Source organism: Camelus dromedarius, chromosome 32, assembly GCF_036321535.1.
Source record: "Camelus dromedarius isolate mCamDro1 chromosome 32, mCamDro1.pat, whole genome shotgun sequence".
NCBI lineage: Eukaryota > Metazoa > Chordata > Mammalia > Artiodactyla > Camelidae > Camelus > Camelus dromedarius.
In genome coordinates, this window is record NC_087467.1 from 15,669,779 (window position 1) to 15,696,710 (window position 26,932).

General features: G+C 34.4%; 1 protein-coding gene across 1 annotated transcript in view; it reads right to left on the minus strand.

Annotated features, from left to right (window-relative positions):
- MIB1 (MIB E3 ubiquitin protein ligase 1) overlaps nt 1–26,932 on the minus strand; it is a 91,017-nt gene that overhangs the window by 17,592 nt on the left and 46,493 nt on the right. Inside the window, exons 11-15 of the mRNA XM_010976836.3 lie at nt 25,790–25,987; nt 23,602–23,753; nt 6,014–6,146; nt 3,149–3,235; nt 1,578–1,739 (exon numbers count right to left, since the gene is read on the minus strand). Coding sequence (XP_010975138.1) covers nt 1,578–1,739; nt 3,149–3,235; nt 6,014–6,146; nt 23,602–23,753; nt 25,790–25,987 — 732 coding nt within the window. The remainder of the gene's footprint in view (nt 1–1,577; nt 1,740–3,148; nt 3,236–6,013; nt 6,147–23,601; nt 23,754–25,789; nt 25,988–26,932) is intronic.

Genomic DNA, 26,932 nt, shown 5'->3' on the forward strand with positions numbered 1-26,932 from the left:
CTCAGGCATATAGTCTGAGAACTGACTCACTCTCCAGTTTTAGAGGTGGACCAAAGATGGTTCAAACCACTCAGATATCCACCTCATCTAATATAATTAGTTCAGGGATGATACAGAACCCAAATCAGGTCAATTAAGGCCAATAAAACTCAAGAACAGGACTTCTGATTGAGATACTGAGGAAACAGTACTTCCATTTCTACTCAACTTGGCTCCTGGAGCTGCTAGGAGCCAACTTGAACAATAAGGGGAAAGACACTGTGAAAAGAACCAAGAACTAAGAATTGAGCCAAGAAATGGAGAATGAGACAAGTCAGGTTCTGGTATCACCTGAGTTACTGACTCAAACATCTTTCCTGGGAATAGTCATAATAATTGTTAACATTTATGGAACATCTACAATGGACCAAGAACTATTTTAAGTGCTTTCCACGAATTAACTTACTTAATCTTTACAACCTTATGGAAGTAGTTACTCTCTTCCCCTCATTTTAAAATGAGAAAAACGAGACACATACGAGTTATTTACCCATGGTCATGCAGAAAGGCAGCAATTCTCAAACACTTTGGTCTCAGAATCCCTTTACATTCTTAAAATGATTCTAAAATTCATACAGAAAGGTGAGGGACTTAGAATAGTTAAACAACTTAGAAAAAGAGGAAGAAAGATGGGGGACTTACACTACCTGCTTTCAACATTTATTATAAAGCTACAGTGATCAAGACAGTGGGTTGGCATCACATAGCTAGACACAGATCAATAGAACAGAACTGATTTTAGATAAAGGCATAACAGGCAAGTCAGTAGAAAAAGTAGTCTTTTCAACAAATGTGGCTGGAATGACTAGATATCCACAAAGGGAAAAAAAAAAGAACTTTGATCCATACATCATACCATATTATATAAAAATTAACTCAAAATTAATCACAGACCTAAATGTAACAGCTAAAACTTTATAAACTTCTAGTACAAAATAAGAGAAAATTGTAGTGACCTTGGATTTAGCAAAGATTTCTCAGGACACAAAAACCACAAACAATAAAAGAAAAAATTGGTAAACCAGACTTCATTAAAATTAAGAACCTCTGCCCTTCCAAAAACAGTTAAAAGAATTAAAAGACAAGCCAGAGACTGGGCGGAAGTATGTACATATCTGATAATGAACTTGTATTCAGATTATAAAAAGAACCCTCAAAATTCAACAGTAAGAAAACAGCCCAACAAAATAATGAACAAAAGGTTTGAACAGACACTTCATCAAATATACGTGGGTGGTGAACAAGCAAATGGAAAGATGTTCAATACCAGCAGTCATAAGGAAATGTAAACTAAAACCACAAGACACAACGCTCCTGTCTGAATGGCTGAAGTTACAAAAGGAGAACCAAACAACCTTTAGTAAGAATGTGAAACAATATAGTTAGTATTGACTAGTATTTAGCTCATAAACTAAATTTCCACATTTGTAGCCCTGGTAAAATATTTTATCATACGCAGGTTAAATTAGCTATAAATATAAGATCATACACTAAAAGATGCTCCCACTGGTACTGAACTAGAGATGATCTTTACTCACTGTGTTTTTGGACGGCTCCCAGGCAGCATCGACCTTCCCCACATCTTGCATATCTTGAAGCTGACGTAGCTGAGACAAGGTGTGATGCCTCAGGGCTTCATGCAAAGGAGTATCCCCATCCTTATCCTGAATATCTAACTTGGCACCTGCACGGACCAAAAGCTAAAAGGGAAAAACATCTCATTTTGCTAAAGTATCCCACTCACAAGAAATAACATCTCTAAAATAAAAGTGGGAGAGCCCTGAACCTACCTGATGGGGTTGTCACGAAAGCTAGTTATTTTTATGCATCTGCTTGCTACTGCTCTATACCCCTGTGACCCCTTACAAATAATGATGAGTCTGATTATTCAAATATTTCAAATATACTGAATTAAAGAAAGCAGGAAGAAATAAGAACCAATATATTGCTTAATTCATCTACTCTAAAATCAAGATAACCAGGGGAAATTTAGGATATTTTTGTCTCCTTTTAATTTAAGATATATGAGTCAGGATATTTAAAGTATTTCCAATAAGACCAAATCATAATATTAAAAATTCTTCTATTATTAAAACAAACAAGCAGAAGTTATTTATACCATTCTCTTTGGTCAATTTTCTACAAATGTATGCTTATAAGGAAAGTGCAAATATCAAGAGATAAATGAAGACTTTTTGGCAACAGGAATTTTAAATAATAATAAATGTGAAGTGTTTGCTAAACTACAACCTCTTACATAAAATGCATAATTGATATATCTCAATGTATATTTTAAGTAGTGAATATAAAACTGCTTATAGTGCTTTAACAAGTTCCCTATTCCTTTCTACAAATGCTATTAGTTTTAGAAAAACACCACACATAGAAAACAATCTCAAGCATATAGTCTTACCTGTCTTTGCAAGCTGTCATTTTTTTGGTTTGTTTTGTTTCATTTACTTTGTTCCAAAGAGATCACATATAATGTTTCCCTAGGACAGCTCCTCAAATGTGAACGTGCATGAGAATTACGTGGAGGCCTGTTAAACCTCAGATTGCTAGTTCCCACCCTGGGAGGTCCTGATCTGGTTGGTTTGAGGTGGGGCCCAACAATTTTTCTAACAATGTCATAGGTGATGTTGCTGCTGCTGGTTCAGCCCCCAAACTTTAAGAATCGCTCCTCCACAAAAAAAGTTTTAAACAGATAATCATTCAAGTATTTTATCTGGAATCACCGGATTAGTAAAATAAAATCATGTATGTCAGCTTTTCTGGAATCTGCTCAGCAAATGTCCAGCCAAAGCCTTTCATTCTCAATTTAAAAAATTAAAGGGGAGTGTACTTAAAAAAAAAAAAAAAGCAATTTTATACGTTACTTTGAAATTCTCTGATATAATATTCTGGGAATTTACAAATCTGGCAAAAAAATTATAAAGACTTTTGTATCTCAGAGTTTTAAGATTTTCTCTATTACAAATTAAAAAGCTACCCAACTCATAAAAAAACATGAGCCTAAAATGGTAATTTTTATATGTAACTATGCCTTTTGAGAAATGAAATGAATAACATATCACTAATAAGCTAAGATTCACTTTCGTGGACACATTACCCTCACAATCTGGGTGTGCTGTCGCTCAACAGCAAGGTGGAGGGCAGTCTGCTGGTTCACATTCTGGACATCCAGGTTTGCGTTACCCTGAAGAAGAACAAAGCCGACACAGTGACACGTGACTACAGGGAAGCACACTAAACGGTAACTCTTTGTGAGGAATCGGTATCACCGGACACTGCTGACCACACCTCTCCTCCAGCTGCGGGGACACTGTGCTCACATGGTAACAGATGTGGGTACTACAGGAGGAAGTGGATGGGGCAGCAAACTTTCTGAAGTAGAACGGCAAGTTTAAAATAATTATTTTTATTATGGTGATTCTATCTAAGTACAGTTAAAGGACAAAGTACAGAACAGAGCCAAACACAGCTCCCCTCCAATCCCCATCATAGAGCAATGGAGATAATCAGCTTGTTTTAACTGTAAGTATTTCCTGAAAATACATTAATGAGTCTTCATTAGATTTAGATTTGTTTTAATGACCTAATAAGGTCACTTCCTCTTGCTGCATAATTGAGCTCCTCTTCATTCAGAGGAAAGGAACTTTGCTGGAGGGTGAGAAGACAAGGCTTACTTAGTACAAACACTTCCTGAAGGATGAGCAGAAAGTCCCTCCAGGGCCCTGGGATAGCCAAAGGACTACAAGAGAACAGCTGATGCCAAGGTCAGAGGAGAAGGACTGAGAAGCAAAAGCACTGAACTTAGTGTCTTTGGACCTAGGTTCAAGCGTTGTCTGCTATGAGCTTTGTGAACTTGAGCAGGCGCTGTATCATTTCATGCCTATTCCCTCAGCTCCAAAATGGTAACAGCACAAACTATTTCACAGGGCCAACGTGAGGACTAAGAAAAATAACATGTCAAACTGCCTAGCACAATGTCTGGCATTAAAAAAAAAACTAAAATTAAGGGCTACAGATTCAAAAAATAAACATTATCATACTCTTTATGTGTCAGAATCATTCATGCCCTCTGATCACAACTCTGACACCACACCTGTGCACTTGCTTAGAGCATCAGGAATTGCTGAAACTCCGGAAATGCTATGACATGTTCTGGAACATGGGAGTTTCTGGTTTGTTTTTATTATTTATGTCTCTTTTGGTGCAATCATTAGGTACCTGATCTCAGCTTATCTTCTTATCATGTCTGTTTTCATATAAATGGAGAAAGGGAGGGATCTCTTTTTTAAGTTTCCTGAACTTTTCCCATCGTTTATAGATCTTTCCAAAGTAACGTTCATTGTATGGACAAACCGTGATTTGTTTACTCAGGCACTAGCTGATGAACATTTGGTCTGCTTTCAGTCTAGGGCTATTAGAAACAAAACTGCTACAAATGTTTAGTAAGAGTATTTGCATGGAAATGTGCCCTCAGTTCTCCTGGATATATATACCTGGAAGTCAGACTACTGGGTTGAATACATGTTTAACTTTATAAGAAACTGCCAAATTGTTATTCAATATGGCTACTTTGAAAAATACCAGCAATGTTTGTGAATTCTAATTGCTCCACATTCTAATCGACACTTGGTTTGCCTGGCCTTTCTAATTTTAGTTATTGTGGTTGGTGATTAGTAGTATCTCACTGTCGTTGTAATTTCTGTTTTCCCAATGGTGAATGATAATTTAAGCAAGGTCACAGGGTACATGGTAAATACACCAAATAATTATAATTCTAAATATTGGCAATACACAACTAGAAATTGAAATTCTAAAACAACAGAATTTATAGTAGCCTCAAAAAATTACTTAAAGATAAATCTAATTTGTACAAGCGCAATCAAACTTCCCAAAGACTTTAAATAGAAACTAATCATCTGATTCTAAAGTATACTCGGGAAGCCAAAAGATCTAGAATACAAAGTAGTCTTGATAAATAAGAACAACGTTAAAGGACTTACTGTGACTGATTTTAAGACTTACTATAAAGGAACAATAACCTAGACAGTGTGGTATTAGCTTAAGGTCAGTCATCTGCATTTTGGATGAAAAGGAATTTATAGTAATTAACAATACTTCTAAAAGAATTAATTTTAATAATAAAGGCTTACAATGGCAGGGGAAAGGTAGTTTAACTTTTGAACTATTTCTTTATCTAAATTTCTGTAGCTTAGATCATAGATCTAGATCTATGTAGGTCCTAGATCATAAGATAGACATTATACATAACGTTCTATCTACTAAATTTTTCTACTGTTTCATCTTCTTAACTACACTGTAAGTTCCTTGAAGTCAGGGACCACAGATAAATCTCTGGTAACTTCAGTGCTTCTCTATGGCATCTGCTTGACTGAAACATTTAAAAACTTTGCTGAATATACCAAACATCATGAAACTGCAATAAATAATTTCCCCCCAAATTCAATCTCATAAAAATGTAGAGCCATCAATAAGATGGCTGAAATGAATGAAATGACTAAGGTAAGCCACAGATTCCAGGGGTCCAGCAGCAGATTCTGGCTGCAGCCTGGTGTTACTTGGCAGCAAGTGGCCACACCAGCTTAGATAACAACATGATGGTTCCCGGTCCTGAGGCTGAGTGATACTTCCACAACAGTGGCAGCAATCCTGGAAAATCCCTTTTAGTCGAAGCCCATTTCGTTGGACCAAACCAGGAAGATTGTGCAGAGGGAATTCTGGAGACTGAAGGATCTAACCCCAACCCTTACACACACACACACACACACACACACACACACACGACCATTAACAACCAATGTTAGGCAGAAGACTGAATTCACACTACATCTGAATTTGTATCATCATGGATTTTAACTGTAACCTACAGGTAGTTGATGAAGTAATAAATAAATGAACAGCAATGATTCAAAATTGTTAAAAATTACTGAACTGCTTTTCCTACCTGATGTACCAACAGTTCAGCCACTTCTACATGATTATTAAGGGCAGCCAGATGCAGGGCAGTATAACCATCATCTTTCTTCTCATCCACAATCCATGGTCTTGGTAATTTAGATAGTAAAACACGCATTGCACTGAAAATCAAATTTACATTAATTTGGTATTTAATTAAATATTTTACTATTTTCTTTAGAATAAATATTCAAAACAAACTTTTGAAATCAAATGAAAATACTCCTCTTTATAAGAAAATTATGCCCTTAGAGACAATCAGAAATTCAAATCTCTAAATCTCAAATGCATAGCCTCTTGATACTTAATTTTAAGAGCAAAACAAATTATCACTATTTGGAGACTAGAATAAAAATAGAATGAGAGTGTTACAAAGGGAAAACAAAAGAGAAAAGAAATACACCCTAATAAGGATACAATTTCAGCTTTGCAGAATTGCTTAGGTTCAATTGGAATAGTATATATTAATGGAAGAGTTAATACAGAACAGCCAGGTAACAACAAAGTAGAAAAAATAGTGTTAAGTAAGACAAATTTTATGTTAACTGGCAGATTATCATGAACTCTGCAGAGTTAAAAATGTAATATATGTCATTTAGCAGAGCTAAGTCCAGTTGATATCAAAACACACAAAATGGTCACTAGAATCTAATACTTAAAATTTAATATATGGTAACAAAGTATTTCCAAAGCAAAGAAGACAAAGTTATCCTAAAGAGTACCAAAGATTAAACCATAAAAGATGAGGGGAACTAATTATCAATAAATGATTCTTTGTAAAGAAAAAGTTAACCTACCTCTCAAAAAGGAAAGTAAAATTAGAAGCAACTTTTCTTACCATACATCAGTAACTTTTCTTAACATACACATTTTATGTGGAAAGCTCATAACATAATTTTGGAAAAAAGCTCCCTTAATGTATCTATTCACTACTTGTTTGTTTTTTAAAGACAGACCTAAAATAACTACTCCTGTAAAGAGTACTTGACTTGGCACAGACAACACTGATAACATGTATTAGACACGCCTAAAAAAGGCACTAAACACATAGGAGAAAAGCTTTTAAAATAGTGCCAGTAGAGTATAAAAGGGCAAGAAATAATAGTAAGATATACAGGGATAGTTCTTTCTAAGGTGATATATATGAGAGCTAAAAATTTGAAATAGAGCAATGTTATAAGTGAATGGAGAAACAGTCTGAAGATGCAGAATAAGAATGTGAGTAAATGAAACTGCAAGCCCCTAAAATAACAAGACTAAGGCCTACCATGACCCAGAACATGTTTCCTTAATGGTAGTGGTCTATGAATCCCACATAGGAAGTGAGAACAAGAAGGCTGAGAACAGGCTTTGGAGGATCCAAGAACCTTTACAACTGTACTCAAATTTGGAAGTTTATAGTTTTTATCAGATTTTTAACAGGTTTATGACCCAAGGTAAATTGAGAATCAAAACATAAAGATACCCTTCAGTTGCTGTTACTGAAGCTACAAATTATTATTCATGGGTGACAGACTTCTTTGAAATCTATGGAAAGCTATGAACTCTCTCTTGAGAAATGCACATAAAAATCTTTACATAAACTTTTGAGGGAATCAAAAACCCCTAAGTGCCATTCATGGACCTCATACAAAGCTAAAGATTCCTGCTTTAGTTTGTTTTCAGTAATCATAAAGATTCTAAACCTCTTCATTCAGTGGATTAAAATAAAATACTAGAAATTACATAGACTTTGACTCAAATTCTTAACAGGGAAAAGTACTGATACAACAACATACTACTGAGTGTTTGCATTTGACATAACCGTGATGCTAATGCCATACATTATCTATTACCTTACATATATGACCATGTGAGAAACAGAATTTATAGTTTTATAAATCCTTTGAATAGTTTTGAAGATACAAGTATTAAATCATATGAAAAAAGTTTATTAAAGGCAAAATGTTATTGTTAAAAATAATAAGGTAAACACATGTTATAAAGAAAAATTGTGATGTAACTGTGTTGAGAGAAATGGTGGTAACAGAAGACATTAATAGTTTTCACTTGTTCTTCCTTCTTGCATTTCATATGTGAACAATGTAGGGAAAGCTGAGGTCCCTCAAAAAGAAGAACCAGAGGCTCAGAAAGTTACTAAGGCATTTAAAAGGAAGTAGATCTTATGTATTCTTGAAAGCCTACTGCTTCTCTGCATTCTCATTACTTCGTGCCTTTTTGCTTTTCCCCTCTATAACAATCCATGTAACTGACCTGTCAGAACAAGGAAAAAGCAGTACCAGGCTACCGTTGGCAGTGACAAAAAATACCCCTAGTCCCTTCTATATCACATTCTGCAAAGTATATCAAATCCTAATGTTAAAATGCAAAATTGAGATTTTCAGGGAGCAAGTTGTTTTCCAGAATAAATCTATTCTGTTAATTAGTCCCACAAATAAGTGTTGAAATTGCACCACAGAAAAACCATATTAAAATATCTTTCCTCTTCACAATTCTGAGACATTAAGAAATATATCATTAAAAATAAAAATGGAAAGAAATTTGGAATTAATCCAAATGCCTTGTTTTAAACTGATTAGATTATCAGAATACTAGCAATTCTATTTTAAAGAGAAATGGTAATTTCTGATTTCCCACAGAAACAGTCTTACATTGGCAAATGAGATGAATATACCAGACAACAGTGGATTAAGTAAATAAAACAAATGGATACTAGAGAAAAAGAGATTTGTAGAAGAGGAGATCCAGAAGTTGAATCGGGATTAAAAAATAAACAAATGAATGATTAAATAAGGAATCACCAAGATTAAATTACAATTAAAAAAAAAAAAAAGAAAATTGGGTCTTTTTCTGGAAAATAATGATTGATTAAAAAGAGAGTGAAGAAATGGTTCGTATGAAGCCTGGATAAAGAATGAGAACAATAATTTGTCAGTGTATTATCAGTATTATCCAGGAAAAAAGACCTCTGACAAGCAGCCCTAGTCTAACTTACCCTCCAGGCAAATCAGGAGAATGCTATCAGTTTTCAGTACATCCTCATATGCAAAGTCATCACAGGTTGATGACACTGTCCATTAAGATCATCCAACCAGCTGTCTCACTAGTCAATTTCCATTTTTAACTTAGCTTTTCATAGATTTCTCCTCCTTTTTTTCACTGCCCCCACAGGGGAAAAAAAAAATCTATTGATCAGCTGGTGTAAGTACTATAATCCACTGAGCAATATTTCTTTCTGTGAATAGTAATTTGGCATTCTTTATTAACGTTAACTAGTATTAGTCATCTCTATGGACCAATAAAGTCAAGGTCCATACTCTGGTCCTGTGAAGACCCAACTATATGCTCTCACCCATTATATCGCATATCTCTAACTGCAACAAATGGTCATGATTCATCTCTAATACCAAACTTCCACAGAAATCTCTGTAAAATATCATAGGATTGCTATGTAAGAATTAAATGAGATAACGTAGGTAGAATGTTTTAGTACAGAGTCTAAAACCCTTCAATATAATAGTATTATTACAGTTCTAAGATTATAGACCTATAACCTACACATCACAAATTCCCTTTTCTCATTCCCAAGAATTCTTTCTGTATTCTTGATTTTCGTTATTTGTATTACCATTTAACCAGCCACCCAAGTCGGAAACCTGGGAATCATTCAAGATCTTTTCGTCCCTTCTTATTCCTACATTCAATTTGTTCTGTTGGCTTTCCCTTTTAAAACTACAATTATTCTCTCCCATGGACCCAAATATTCTTTAGATATGCTTCCATTACCTTTCCTCTGAACATCTGTAACAACCCCCTTCCAAACCTACCCTTTATACCACTTCCACACAAATCTAATCATTTCACAATTTTTACAAATTCAAAATTAACAGCATTCAAGTAAAAAAGCTCCCTTTAAAATAACTAAACCTTTTTAAGATAAGATTGGTCTGGATAAAATTTTTTTCTGAAATACACATTTGGCTTTCATATACTTTTAAAAGAATATGAGACTAAACTTATTATTTTGTTGACAATGGAATTACAACAAAATCAACTCCTGATTAGTTGGGATAAGTTGTGAAGAAATACTGTAGACAGCCCAAATCACAATTAACGCAAAAGCCAACCGTCAACTAGCCAGGAGAAGGCAAATTAATTTTTGTTTTTGGTGTTTTTAAATAAACTTTTCATTTTAGAACTATTTTAGATTTACAGAAAACTGTGAAGATAGTACAGAATTCCTCACCCCTAGTGTTAAAATTTTACATTAGTATAATACATGTGTTACAATTAATGAACCAGCACTGACTGCTATTAACTAAAGTCCATACTTCGTTCCAATTTCCTTAGTTTTTATTTGATGTTCTTTTCCTGCTCCAGAGTACCATGCCACATTTAGCTCTCAGGCCTCCTTAGGCTCCCCTTGGCTGTGACAACTTCTTAGACTTTCCTTGTTTTTGATGATGTTGACAGTGTTGAGGAGTACTCATCAGTTACTTTGTAGGATGCTCCTAGGTTGGAATTTGTCTGTTTTTCCCATGATTACATTGGGATTATGAGTTTTGAGGAGGAAGGTCTCAGAGGTAGTGCCACTCCATCACATCACAGCCAGGGCGCATGCTAGCAACATGACTTGTCACTGCTGAGGTGAACCATGATCATCTGCCAGAGGGAGTGTTTGTCAGGTTTCTCCACTCTAGAGTTACTCTTTCTCCCCACTTCTACACTACAGAATACTACACTGTACCATGTACTCTTTGGAACAGAGTCACAATGCACAGCCTAAACTTAAGGAATGGAAAGCTATACTCCATCTCCTTGAAGGTGGAGTATCTACATAAATTATTTGGAATTCTTCTACACTGGAGATCTGGGGTAGATTAATTTTAACAGAGACCTAGCACCCTCTCACCTTAATTAGAAAGCTGCTAATTAATGTTGACTCCTGACCTTCCCCCCACAAAAAGCAAACAAACAAAAACAAATAACACAACACCTCAGGAAAAGAGCCAATCTTCGGACCCAGCCTGCAAGACGAGCTAAGAGAAAAACAGAACAGTCCCTGGTCCCCTCACCCTCACGTTCAGAGCAGCTCTGAGTGGTCTGTCTCCTTTCTTCCCATGGGGTAGACAATCTGAGGAACCCACAATGTAACCATGAAGGTTGGCTGCTCCCCATAGCACCGCAGTTAATTAAGAGGATACTGTTATTATGCTGCAAGCACGAAGGCCCACAGAGTTGCTGGGATAAGGATATTACCAGCTCAGTAAATCACTCATTTTTTTAAGACAATAGACTCTCACTTATGGAGCACAGTATGATTTGGAGGTATTTTCCCTAACGTTCACTCTTCTTTATTTCTCAATCTGGTTGTTTTCCAAAAGGTTAAGGACATGGATGGTTTAAGGATAAGATCTTACTACCAGTTAAGCAGGCATCTGTGAATAGTGCCAAAGAAGCATTAAGTTCCGGAACAACTAATAGTGGTGCCTAGCATAATCCCTGGCATCTGGTAGTACTCAAACGTTTGCTGAATGATGAACAAATGAGTTCTAAGAAGCAGAGGGGACAAACAGCTGTCTACATCGGTATGTAACAGTCAAATGGCACTGGGTCCATTTTTAGGGCCTGCCATGCTTTGCAATCTTTCTTCAGAAACAGGCAACATTTCCCCAAATAAACCATAGCAGCTAAACTGTAGAGGCCTTACATATTAGTATTACTTAATATAAAAAGACATTAGAATAGCGCTATAGCACATATTAGGTGTTCAATAAATGTGTGCTGAGTTAATGAAGAACCTCTCAAACATAATGAAAGCAGGTCAGTCCAGAATCCACAAAGGAACTTAAGAAAGTTGATCAATCCCAGTTCTTCGGGGCATACTAAAAGCAGGTTAGTGTGCAACGGTCTGAAAACATTTTTATTCAACAAACATCAGTACCTAAAAGGATGGAGGTAAGAAGCCTAGAAGGGTATATACCAAAATGCTATCTGTGATAATCACTTTAGCAAATGAACATGAATAGTTTTATTTTCTTTCATCTTTTTATAGTGATGAATAGACATGACTTAAATGTTTTTTAATTTTTTTGATGTGCTTTTTTCCCCCCACAAACTCTTTTTTGACAGATAACATAATTAAGAGGTTAATTCAGCTTAAACTCATTAAATAGAAATTTGGTAATGTAGTAGAATTTAGCTCAAAATGAGAGCTATGCAATGACAACACAGGCTGCAGAAGAGCTGTACAGGTGAGTATTTGAGCTTTCGTAAAATAACACAACTAAAATTATCTCTTAAATGACTAATAAGCCCTTATTTCTCCTTCTCCTATAGAAGCCAGGGAAGCCCATTTTACTTGTCTTTAAACTCCCTTCGTGCAACTAGGATTAGGTGCTCAAAGTTTTGTTGATGGAATGAAAGAAACAATCAAATGAACAATCATCTTTCTGAGCATCCTGAGGCAAGATTAGCAACATGCGACATTTTTGATTTATGTTCCAGTCCCCGAGGGCCCTTCCCTCACTGCTTTCATTATTATAAACCAGAGGAGGAGCAGGCACAGTGGCGAAGATCTCAGTCTGAAGCCAGACTACCTGGGTTCACATTCTGGCACCAGCAAACTGAACGGCTAATGACTTGAGCAGGTTACTTACCTTCAATGCCTCAGCTTCCTCATCTATAAAATGTAAGAAGAATCACAAATCCTATTTCATAAGGTTGTTATGAAAATTTAAAAGGGCTTAGAAGAGTGCCTGGCCCTTCATAACATTATATAAGTGTCTGTTTGGGTGGGGAGGGGGACTTCCCAGCTACAAAATGGTCAGCATATATAGAGCAATTTAGAAACCTGAAAACCTATCTTACACTTTAAGATATGTGTCATCTTCTCACAGTGTGTCTAAAATTATTTCAATATCTTGGAAAGCTGGCTCTTTAAAACTGCCAAACATCTACACAGAAGCATTCTTTACGTGACTTTTAAAATAGCCATCCAAAATAATTAAACCACTGTTTATTAGATGCTAGAGACAAAAAGGATGTCAAGGACAAACTTTCCTTGCAGGAGAATGAGCTCAGAAAACTGATAACGGTTTTTCTTGGTTCTTAACTGGATCAATACTTAAGAGACTATATTTGAATTAAGAATAAGGTACAGTTGGTTTCTCTTGGGCATTCTTAGGTTTGTAAGATCTTAAATTGTATCTCCACAGGTTTGTTGGATTTGATGTTATATTTTTTTCTCCCTAGTTAAAAAATAAATTTCAGTATTAAACTTAATGGTGAAAATGCTATTAAATTTTAGAGCAAAATTACTTTTTCCTTTGCAACTTACACTATGTGGCAAAGTTACAGACAAGTTAGTAACTATTTAAGTCTGGGGTAAGGTGTGAAATGATCATGCCTAAATGCTATTTCAGAAAATTAAAGCGGAATGGCAGTGTAGAAGGGAGGAAAAAAACCACTTCACATTAGAAAGTAAAATAGAATTTAATTAATAATAAAATGCATCTTAATAGTTATGTAAGTATATATGGTTTCAATATAAAAGTACACAATTACTCAAAAGCATTCCAGACTGTTTTTCACCTAAGCACTACAAAAAAAATTAACTAAATTGACACTGAATTAGAAGTTTTAAGTAGCATTTTCAAGATTTCATTTACACATTACTCTTTTCTTCTTTAGTGATCTCTTTCTAGCTTCACTATATTGGTTCTACTTACCATCTTTACATATTTTCCATTCAAATATTATTCATTAAATTAAAAAAAATGTATTGCAACATACTAGTTCTAATGTTAACACTACAAAGTCCCTTCAGGACCTTAGCTATATAAAGTAACACTATCCATATTTTTACCAACAAAAAAATCAGGTTGTGAAATATATTTTGACAGCAGAGGGATTTTACTCGTTCTATATCTATCTGAAGACTATCTTGCTACTAGCCAGGGTAATATTTTTCCTCTTTCCTTTTTTCTCTGCAGTGCTTCTAAGTATAGTGACAGCCGCATCAGGCTTTCCTAGTCTCAGCGCAAGCTCAGTGAAAATCTGGGAAATGTAAGTGGAAACATGAGAGACCGCTTTATTTGGCAGTGCTTTAGAAAAAAAAAAAAAAGGGCAGGACAAATGGCAAGGCAGTGTTTGGACCGCAGGATGAACAATCAATAGGCAGAAAGCAAGATAGAGGCTTCCTCAGCTTTTGGATCGACAATCGACAGCTGAGAGACTATTTTTTGCTATGGTTGACTAAATATGGTCAGGGAAGAGAGAGGCACAAGGGAGCCTGTTTGCCTGGGAGTGCATGTTTCAAATGCTTAGCTGCCTATAAAGCTGTAACAGTTTAGCCTGTGGCCACTGAGGGAAGAATATGTTAACCTCTGTAGTGACCATGTGGAAGTCCTGACCTTGCTTGCAGACATGACCTCTGGATATGACAAGGTAGCTTCAACACAGATCTACCATTTAATCCTGGAAACTAAAAACCAAAAAAAAAACCTCACAGCAAGAAAGATGCAGAATATTTCCTGAGAAGTCAGAAGAACCCAATGTATTCTGGTGGGCAAAGGAAAACAGGGTGAACGCTTCAGTTATTTGGGGGCAGTAAGGTGTGTTTTGGTTTTTGTTGGGGGTTTTTTTGTCTTTTTTTATATTATAAAATTAACCTTCTCTGCAACCTTTCCCCCTGTTGTGAAGCAGTCCATCTGAGAAATAAGTGAGGTTCATTTTTCTTGGCCGTTGTAGCAACTGTCCCTGGTTGCTTAACTTTCAATACAGCAGATACAAGGTACTTGTATCTGTGCAACACTAGTAATATGACCTTCCAAATCAAATGGCCAATGCGAATTCAGTTTTATTGTAGTTTTGGGGTTTTTTTTTCTTTTTGTTTTTGTTTTTTTAAGCATAAGGGAAGGGAGTGGGAAAAGATGGCTGGTTTACTCTTGTTTGTTCATTTGTTTATCAAATTTATCCTAAAAGGTGAGGTTCTGTGTTCACTGATACTTCCCCCTTACTTCACCCGGCTCATGAAAAGAAGCGCTGATTCAGCAAATAGAGTGAAGGAACAATCAAGATGAGATGGCTGCTGCTGATGTGACTCTCGGGGTCATTATCTCTCCTCCCGCTGCTAACGCTGCCTGACACTAAGCTTACAGGTAATAGAGCACCACAGGCCTGTACTTTTAAGGATGCTTATGACTTTTTGCATGCTTATCTATTATTCAATACATGTTTTTATTGTTAGATTAAATTCTGTCTGGGCACAGCCTAATTTCACAGTTCAAATAAAGAGCTTATGTAGTGCTAAAAAGGAACAGTGTTCAAATATCATGACAGATAACTCTTGATCTCAAACTTGTACAAATCCATTCCTGTCATTTACATTACTAAAGAGTTAGTCTCTATTGTTTCAGATTAAATGGTGATTTTGAATCCCCAGTAAATCACTTTCTGCTTCCAGTAGTCTATTGAGTATACTATCTGTTTAAAAGTATTAACTATTTCAAGGTTTAGTCAACCAAGAAACTTGACAGATCACAAAATACTTTTTAATGCTTACTCTAATAGTTAGGCATAAAAATAAATCAGAACATGCACAGTGAAATTCTAATGCTGCGTTGCTGAACTGCTGTAGCCCTGGGCTATATCCACCGCTCCATTCTGATTTGCTCTCTATGAGCTGCACTAGCTTTTTAATCACAGGCTGCAGAAATTCTACTTTCTGTGCCTTTTTTTTTTTCTCCTTTCTCAAATCTGAAAATTTCTCACAGTTTTTAAAAAAATTAACCTTTTAATACCACAGCAATAAAAAGCAACTCACCAACTGTAATTTCTTTTCATGCTAAATCATCAAGCTAAAACCCAACCACTTAGAGGCTAGTATCTTTCAGTTCTTTTAAGTGAGACTTTGGAAAAGTTGACTGTTCTGGTACTTATCCTTTATATTAAAAAAATTAAAGAATCAAAACAACTTGAACTCACTAAAATTAGACAGTAATACATCTATTGGAACTTGTATTTAACCCAAACAGGAGCACCAAAGTGCAAAATTCAGGTAAGCAACTAACAAAAAGAAAGGAGCAACAAACAAGTTTTCAAATGATCAGGAGATCTTATCTAGACTTTAAAAAAAAAACTAACAAAAAATCCGTCATCTTTAAACATTCAGTTCACTCTAAAATGATCTAGTTTTTTTTCCTTGTTTCAACTTTAGAGTCAATATCATAAGAAGTGCTAATTGGCTGGCTGTTAAGTTTTTAATACGGTATTTAGTTTGTAAAAAGAATTTGCACTGAATTAATTACTGTCTACTTGTAGGATCTAGAAACAAACTACAAGTAATAAGAAGAAACTTGCTCTGAAGACCATGAAGAAACACTAGGCCGATTTTACCAATTTCTGAAATACATTCTATATCCCCATTGATTCTGTGAATCTCTTGCAAAAAGAACCAAACCAGGACAAAGTTCAACAGATAATTGGTCAATGTCTAGAAGTCTATGTCCACCAAGAACAAGGAACCATAAATGGCACTAATGCCATGCCTCAGGTAAATCTGTTATAAAGTTTAGTCTTTGATAGTCTCTGCAAATGATCTACCAGCTCTCCATCAGTAAGCTGAATGTTTTACTAACAAATGGGAAAATAAAACATTTCATGTTTTTACAGCTAACAACTTAGCAATACCTACTCAGAGTACATACTTCTTTATGTACCCATATGAACATACAATGCTATGGAATGTAAAGAAGTATGTATTTTTGGTAGGCAATAAACCACCAAGCGGGAACTAGACTGCAGCTCTGTGAATGACCTTCATATGGTAAATTCACCTAATATCAAAGAGATGGCCTTTGGCAATTCTAACATCAGAAAAATGTATCTACTACTTACAGATGGAAACTAAATATCACTAAGGTTTATATTGTGAGGAAAAAGTTCTACTGAAATCGATTTAAAATTGTCGTGAAACTCCTTTTAAATCTTATAAATTTAAAGCATACTACATTTTACATTTTTAAATTAATTACTCACATGATTAAAATCTGAATACAAAAGAGAACAGTATTACTAGCACAAAAAAATGAGGGATACACATGACCCATTTTCTGTCTCTGCAATTTGATCTTAATTTAGATATTATATTAGCAGGGTTGACTTATTTGTTAAGAAAACCAAGATATAACAAAAGCTGACTTCATTTATGTTTTTAACACCTGTTCTTCATATTTTGATAAATTTGTAATCTATTAATATTAGAGGAATTTCTGAAGCAACTTTTGTTGCTTTAGGTTTTCTTTTTTGAAAACTAAAGACATAGTTATAACTTTAAAAAGCTATCTTCTATGTAAAACTCTACTCTCAAAGAAAATAAAAGTGGTCCTTGTCCTTCTCAAATTTATCAGGTCCCTAACTCAGTTTCCACTTTAAATGCTTTTTAAGTATTTATAATAAATCATATTTATTCATGAAAAATGACAAAATCCTAGGAAACAGCTATAAGTCAACAGGGCACATATTTAAAAGAAATTAATTTATTCCTTATATAATCCTTGAGTTTGCTTTCTCCAAAGAAAGCACATAAAATGAAAGCAATAGTCAAGAAGCCAATTTATACAGATAAACTATCTTTATTGGCACAATGAAATTGCAATTCAATTTTTTATAAACATGGTAGACCTACCATGTATAGTATGCTAGAGATAGTAAAATTTATAGTATGCTAGAGATATTAATATGTAATTTTATTTTGTATAACACATATTAATAAAAATTATAAATGATAAAGCTTTTAGCAACAATTTATAAATAGCACCTGTTTTAAGCTACTATGATAGACTTAGAAAAAAAGAAATACTAATATTCATATATTCTAACCATTTCTTACTAAAAGTCTTATTTTGACTGGAGTGTTCAGACATGTGTCAAAAGCATATTTTAAATTTTGTGTTACAGTTGAATAGAATTGGCTCTAAAGTTATCAGTTGTTAATTTTCTCTCTGTTTAATAAGTTAGATGATTTTCATTTTATCAGTGGATTATAAAGAATGAGAGAATGACTCTATTAGATATGATAGCACATAAGTTATTGCATATTTATTGGAAATTACAAGAAGTTCATAATTTTTAAATTCTACCTTGTCAAAGAAAAAATTAGTTCAAAGCTTAATTTACTCAAGAATAGCCCTTCTTTCTGATCATCCACAAACAGAATGGCAAAGCTTCATATTCCATTTGTTAAGATTAACTTACATGCCCTAAATATCAAAAACTGAAAATATATACCTTAAAAGTAGAGGTTCCCCTATAAAACTACTCAAAAGGTATTGTTAAACCCATGTTTTATAATGAACAATTATATTCATCATTCTACAGGTACAAAAGTTTTAAATACTTATTTTAAAACATTCCAGTGACTAAGAATCTCATTACTACAACATTGAGCATATAATCTTTAGAAAATAAAATGACAGCATCTGTTACTCATCCAAAAAAGTAAAATTATATACTGACTCTAGTGTTTACAAGTTTAACTTAACATATCTAAGAGTATTTTCAATCACTCTAAAATGTCACATCCATCACTTAGATCAGCTGTTCATTTTTAACTGAGTACATATTAAACTCTGGGCATCTGCTGACACTGGTGTAACTCAAACATTTCAACTGTCCCTCTGACAAGGATAACAGATGCTGACATTATCAAATGCTGTACTATTTTTTTTCCATGGCCTCTCCTTACCCCGATATGGCCAGTATATGAAACTGAACTGCCATCCAAAAGCACACTTGAGCAACTGGATCTGCTAAACAGCTCCCATAGAACTAGTAAAAATAGAAGCCATTGCTTCTATTTTATTTTATTGCTATCTTCAGCACTTAAGTCCAGGCAATTTAACAGCTGTTTCACTTCTATTAGAATAAATGATGGAAAGAATTGTAGTTACATTAATTTCACCAGCAGATGCAGAATATACTTAATATGAGAATTGTTTGACTGTTACCTGAATTTGTGTTGACCTTCTCCCAGTTTGATTCACAACAGTTAACTATTTCTTTACTCTGTATTTCACTGAGAGCACTTACCTTACAGGCAAACTATAATTTCTCAAACTTTTATTTTAAACGAGTATTTTTCAGAAGACATTCCTTCCCCATATTGAAATCACCTTATAATAAAAACTTGCTGTTATGGGTCTTAATGGTAGATTTTAATACTCAAATTCATGATGTATTGCTAACCACCACAAATCAATGCATTAAAAGCTGATAATGAGAAGTAATCTATACCTCAAATGAAAGAGAATTCAAGGAATTAGACCTTTAAAAGGGTTAAATATTAGCCTATGATTAGTAACACTACATAAGCAAAAACAAAGAAAAATAAGTTATCACACAGGGCAGTTCCTTTCAACACAAGTCTAAGCAATACATGTGTGATTTATTTATAAACCAAAGGGCAGATGATGTACTTTCTTAAGGCCACTCATTCCTCCACCCCCTGTAAGCAACTTGCTGTTAGTCCTTAAGTATCATACTTTAGCATTATAGTATAGCAGCTTTTAATAATAATTTTTTAAAAAGCAGCAGCAGTAGAAAAGTATGCCTAGCAGGACTCTTCCCTAAACTATTTTGCTTACTTACTTGGTTTGCTGCCCAAAGATAAACAGAAAACATTGCTCTGAAATACATCATGGTCTGTTTGCTCTTTTAAATGGTGTTTGTTTTGAAACAGGTCACCGTCTACATTTAAGAATTAAGCAAACGTGTTAAAAATAAAGATGTACATTGATAACTCCTTAATGTACTAACAACGCGTCAAAGGGCAAAGACTTACGCACTTTGAGGGTAGGAAATAGTAGGAAAAGAGCCTTCAAAGTAAAAGGTTTTACATTCATATTGATATGAGAATCTCTTAACATTTGTGGAAGGTCCATAACCATGATTTTACAAATTAAAAACATTAAACTGTTTTGGATCCCAGACTAGCAGCACCACAATGCTTTGCTAGAGCTGGTAAAATGGAACCAAATCGCCTCTTCAATGGATTTGGTCCCCTTCAACCAGCTGTAGCTATGCATTGATTACTACAGGACAGCCAGTGTTTCCATTTATCAATATCAATCACATGTCAACTAATTTCAACTTATTTAAATTGTTCAGATTGTGGTTTAAATCAAATAATTTATCACTGTTAATTCTTCTTGGAAGAGCCAAGGTGGTACACAATGTTTATAAAAAGCTTTATGAAAAAATGTGTGGATGATGTAAGGATTTCAAATAAAATTATTTTACTTATTTATGGTCTCTTGGCATTAAATTTCTTATCCTTCAGAAAAGAAGTGGTAATAAAATGTAGGCTATTCCACATAATATAAAAAAAAAACAAAACTTCCTTCAAAGGAAGAAATTATCTGGGAAGGTCACCTGAAACCATAACAGAAATGCCACAGTGTGGTTCACATGGACATGTGCATATTTTAAATTAAAAATAAACATTATTTAAAATAAAACTCTAGAAATTCTGAGTCACTGCGTTCCACAGGATGAGCATTTAATTGTACTGCTATTACCAGAACACTGATAGGCAAGGTGGAAAAGGAGATGATGACGCTGCAGAGCATCTTGTGGACAGACTTAACCAGTAAGTATCTAATTCTTCTGACCCTGAACCAAAAGACTTTAATCCTCACAAAAGGAACAAAATATTAAACATTGCTACTTTTTACTCATAGATATTTCACCTCCACAAATTTGTTTTTTCAGTTGTAAAATAAAAAGCTTTTTTTTGTTTCTCAAACTCTGAGTACACCAAAAATGATATATTCTGTCTTATGACATCACTGGTCATACTGGACATACACCAGTCAGTACCAGGAAAGAAAAGCCAGTTTTAAGAATAAGAAATTTGATATGGAAAAAAAAAAAAAAAAACTCAAAACAACCCAACTTGTTACAACCAATATATAAATTGTGTTATCTTCTGATACGCTTTCATGTCCAACTAAAATCGCCCTCTTTATCTGGCAATCTACAGTCACAACTACATAAAACATCTTAGGGAAACACAAATATTTTTTAAGAAGTTGCATAGCTTTAACTAAGCACCACTTGATTTTAGAATAAAAGTTTTCTTTTTCTTCTTTTTATGTCACCTGACACCAATTATCAGGTAGGAAGAGTCACTGTTATAAATATCCAGGGAAGTTCTCAAGAACTGAAGAAACAGAAGTGGTGTATTTTCACCTCCTTGTATAGGCTTAACATTATTAAATATACTATGCCTACTTTCAGTAAAGGTAAACAATTCAAAATATTTAAAAGTGACTCATTTCCTAAACACTTCAATTTTCAGTCTGTCTTAAAACTTTGTATCTTAAAAACAGTATAACCGAAATTAAATTCCCTCAATAAAAACTTTTGACCATTCTAATTTGAAGTAACTGCTATTTGAACTCCTGACACAGTTTCTCTAGAGAATTCACATTCTAATTAATCATATACTCTTGTGATAACTAGCACTGTCCTGACCATCAAATTAAGACTAGCATTTATTGAGTTCTCACTAACATTATGGGAGATACACAGATAAATATGCATGCCCACAATTTTAACAAAGATACATAAAAATGCACATACTAAGGGGCAGCACAAAGCAGATTATAAGCGCAAAAGACACAGAACAAGGAAGTGCAGAGCAAACAACATTATTTCAATGAGATCTAGGAGCTCTGAAGAAACCTGGTTAAAAAAAAGAAGGGGACAGGGGGATCCCAATGAAAGAAAAAGCTTAATAAATGAAGGAAGAGAGGAGACAACTTTAGGAAGACAGAGTAGTATAATGGAGCTGAACGGCAAGGTGGGCAGAGGGCTTTTAATTAGTGGGAGATAAAGTTAAAAGAAAGACAGGCTTAGGACATGCAGGAAGTGGGTTTGACATATTAATACATTCTTAGTTAAATCATTCACTGTTCCATGTGTTTGCCTTGCTTCACCTATAATACCATAATCCAGAAAAAAAAATATATATATATATGAAGTGGCTAAGAGCAACGATGGTAAAGTCAAATAGATCCTGCTCAAGTTCCAGCTGCTCCACTAATCAGCTGTGTGATCTTAAATAAGTAAATTCATCTCTTTATAAGCCTCATATTCTTCACCTATAAAATGAGGATATTAACATCTGTTTCCAAAGGCTATTCAAAAGATTAAATGAAATAATGCATGTAAACTATTTAGAAGCCTGGCCTGTGGTAAATACTAACATTATCATCTTCTATTTGAAAGTCAGGGAACATATAATACTATTTGTCTCCTTTACAATGCTGAAGTATGAAGTTTTCAAATACTTGTAAGTTAAAAAGCAAATCAAAACAACCTAAAATATGGTCATTTATTTCATCCTAGATTATATACCTATTGTCACAAGTACCAACAAGCAATAGCAATAAAATCCTTTTGTTCTCTGTGCTCACCCTCTAGTGGTGACCCTAAGAAGTTAAAAAATAGCAAAATACTAAAGGAAACATGATGTAAAAATGCAATATGGAATCAAAGAATAAGAACTCATGGTGACTACAGTTAATGATACTGAACTATGTATTTGAAAGCTGCTGAGAGAGCAAATCTTATAAGTTCTCATCACAAGAAAAAAAAGTTTGTAACTATGTGTGGTAATGAATGTTAACTAGACTTACTATGGTGATCACTTCACAATATATACAAATATCAAATCATGTTGTAACACCTGAAATTAATATAAATTATACCTAAATTTTAGGGTAGATCAAATTATCAAAATAAACTCCTAAGTAAACATTTCCCTCAGTCAATATATGTAGGTTTGAGTCAACTATAAACAAGACATCTAATATAAAGTTTTCTAAAACGTTTTTCAAAGTACAGTTGTTCCAAAAATTTCATTTATAGAAAGCTCTAGGTTAAGCAAAGCTAAGCATTTTCCTTTTCTGTGGGATTTTACAGATCCTTTATAAATTCTACGATTTCCCGAAAGTCTTTCTCAGACTTTTAACCAGCAAGCAGTTTTTTCAGTAGATCACCTATTACTACAACAATGGTTGGAGAACATCCATACTACAAGTTTACCATACTAGAAGTTTATATAGCTAATTATATTATTAATAAGAAATTACACAACCTCCTATTTAGCCACAAGTTTAAGAAAATAATTACCATGCAAAATAATTAACATGCAAATGGACAACATCGGATTAGAAGACACCTGGAAATGATCTTGAAGAAACATAAATCTCAAAATGGAATGTATTTTAATTAAATTTTTAGAATATGAGTATTCTTGATATCCATATTTATCTCCATATTTAACATATATTTAAACAGTCATTTCATAATACTTGTATTAGTTTAACCAAAAAAACCATCATATAAAACTAAGCTACTTAATGAAGACGTAATTTCCACAGACCTTAAAATAATTTAAAATATTAAAAAAAGCCAAAATTATATCCTCATCAGTATCAGAAAAAGAAAACCAGCAATAGGAAAATATTTTTAAATTGCATATAAAATAGTAAAAGGTGACATCTGTACCTGGGATTTCCTCTTAGTGCAGCATGGTGCAAAGCATTAAATCCATTATTATTTGTAATGGTAACATCTGCCCCAGCTTCCAGAAGAACTGCCAGGATATCATCACGTTTCTTACTTATTGCATCATGAAGAGGGGTATCACCTTCAGAATCCTTTTTTTTAAGTTTAAAGAGGCTTTCATTAGTTCTTCTTCAATCAATCATCAAATGTAATATTAACATTTATACTGAACTACTGAAGAAACCAAAACAGAAGTCATATCCAACAACCATTGATAAAACGTGCTGTGTGTTAAATTTAAAAACGCAGGCAAGATATACTAGCCTCATTATAGTAAAGAAATGCCTATTCAGTCTAGATAAAAAACACAATAAACATGTTGTAGCTTTCCAAAGAAAATGAAAAATAAAAAGTTAAGTACCCTCAAATATAATTCAGTAAATAACAAAAATTAATGAGGTGGAAAAGCTGCCCCCCCCAATTCATTAGGTTACAATGGCTTGTCATACCACATTCGTTGTACCCTAAAATTCCTTACCAAACCCACATCAGTCTTGAAGCCCCATAGTAATGAATTAATGAATTGAAAGTCAGTGGTTCTCAATCTTGGTAGCACTTTAGAATCGGCGGGGAGTTCTTAAAACTCCTGATACCCAGGCTGTTCTTCAGACCAACTAAGCTGGATTCCCTGGGAGTGAGAGCCAGGCATCAGTGGTTTTTCAGAGCTCCCCAAATGAACACATTGTACACTCCCGGTTGAGGATCATTAATCTAAATGTTTTCAAAGGGCAGGAAAGTCACTAGTTAAAGTGGAAGCAAATGTAAAAGAAAATTTGGCAGTCTCAGTCTACCTTTTTCTCAAGCTGACTACTTTTTTTCATTAATCAACGATTTAGCAATAAATTGTTATTCACCATCAGTCATCAGAATTAATGCATAACTAGACCTCATTCATTTCATAGTCACAAGTGCTATTCTCAGGAAAGGCAGATATAGCCTAACCTATGGCATATACCACAGTCGCCAAATTCAGCCTTCCACATATTTTTGTAAACAGTTTTACCGGAACACAGCCATACACAGTCATTTATGTATTGTCTACAGTTGCTTTCATGCTATAATGGCAGCGCTGGATAATTGTGATAGAAATCGTGTGAAAGCCTAAAATATTATCGGGACCATTACAGAAAAGTCTGCCAATCCCAGGTATATATTCAACAACCTATATAAAAATTTCCTAATACAAGTTCAATCCAACAATCCAACTTCTATCCTCCTATCTGGTGGCACTAAAAATTCAGTTTCCAACTTGAGATGGCTCTTAACATGGTTGGAATAAGCTTCTACGGGCCTAATCTGTCCTGCCTTCTGTTCCCTAGAGTAGCTATTCCAAACCTTTATCAGACCTCGCAATCACCCTTTCTGTGCCTACCACTCCCCACTCACTCTCAACAGATGACTCTGCCTCCCATTTCAGACACACAAAATCAGCAGGTACAAATTCCCACTCCTTCAACAAATTAACACCCTCCCAATTCCTGCCCTACCCTCCAATCCAGCCATCCACTTAGAAGCTGTCAGTTCCAACTTCTATCAGCATCAAAATGTTTGTAGCTCAGAAATAATACCATCTAGCTGAACAAAGCCTGATTCTTTCAGTTCTTCTCAAACCCTCAGTCCCGTTACTCCTATTCTTCTTCATTACTTCTCTGAGATCTATCCAATTTAACTAACCTGGCTGCCAAAACTTTAGATGGGAAGAATCATTTCTTAGGTGACTCACTTCAAAAAGTAGGCCCTACTATAAATCAACCTTGAAACCCTATACGTATTTGCCAAATCAGAAAATCTTCCAAGACTAGACTACTGACCAGACCAAGACTCTAAGATAAATTAATCCACAGTGAATCAATAAAATTAAATCAATTAATAGCTGATATTTTCACAATAAGTCCCCATCCCCAACCTCCCAATACAAAATCAATCTACTGACACTTTCTTAAAAAAGGCTTTTCAAAAAAGTAATCGCTGCCAATTTTATGACATTCTGTACATTTTCTATCACTTACTATGAATGGTCATACAAAAAAAGATCTGATAACAAAGGAATGCTTACCACAGAGCCTAGTACTTCCATTTAACAGAATCCTAGCAATACCTGAAGAATGTATTTCTTTAAAGGTTTTACCTGAAGACTAGGATGACAGCCGAAATCCAGTAGAGTCTTCACCACCTGCAGGTGACCTTTATTGACAGCAATGTGAAGTGGTGTCTGTCGGCGCTTGTTTCGAGCATTCAGATCAGCGCTGCCTCGGTGCAGTACTTCTATGACAGCACCTTCGTCTCCAAAAGCTGCGTGGTGAACGGCTCTGTCTCCATCTTTATCCTAAATAGCAGCATTTAAGTTTGAGTTAGTGAATACTTTAGAAAGAAAAATAAAACTTGGAGCTATAATAATTCATCTCTTGATTAACATGAGAAAAGGAAACAGAATGGAGCCAACAAAATAACTAGACATTCACTTGAATACTGACAAGCTCCAAAGACAGACAATGACCTGGATCATCATATTAGGTCATACATATTCTGGACCAACAGTTATATCAGAAGTAGTCTGATTCTCCAGTACTCCTAATTTATCAGCCACGATGGTAAGACACCACTAGAAAAATATTAAATGATGATACAACTAATACACTTTTCTGTATATTCAAGAATAGAAAAAAGTTAAGCACTTTATTTAAAGATAAAAAAGAAACACAAGCAAGCATAATTCCATACATCCAAAATCCCAAAACTATTTCAGAGGAATCCAGTAAGTATGCCACACCTTCAGTAATAAGCACATTTCTGAGGATCTGACAGATTAAAAAAAAAAGACCCAATTGCTTAAATTTTTTTTCAAATGTAAAAAACTGCTTTTTAAAAAGAAAAAAAATGCCTGTACTGCACCCAAAAGATAATATACACAAGTCCATACCACAAAGAGTCTCATCCTCTTGTTAGATACAGATGGAGAAAGGTATTATAAGGGTATTGTCTTTATTCCATACACATCTCAAATTTTAACACCCAGAAGTAAGCATACTCTCAGACTTTCTTCAACCCATGGTAACCTCTGCTGGACTCTAGTTTTTGCAAGCGTTTTAAAAATCCATATGGCACCCAGGCTTATCTAAATTACTTTCCAAAGATAACACTGATAAATACCATTGTGATTAAATTGATTTAAAACAAATGAACAGTTCGTTTAAAACAGTTGCTGAATTCAAAACAGTTTTTGGTCTTTGTATGTTTTCTCAAACAGATACTAAAAGTAAAATCAATCATG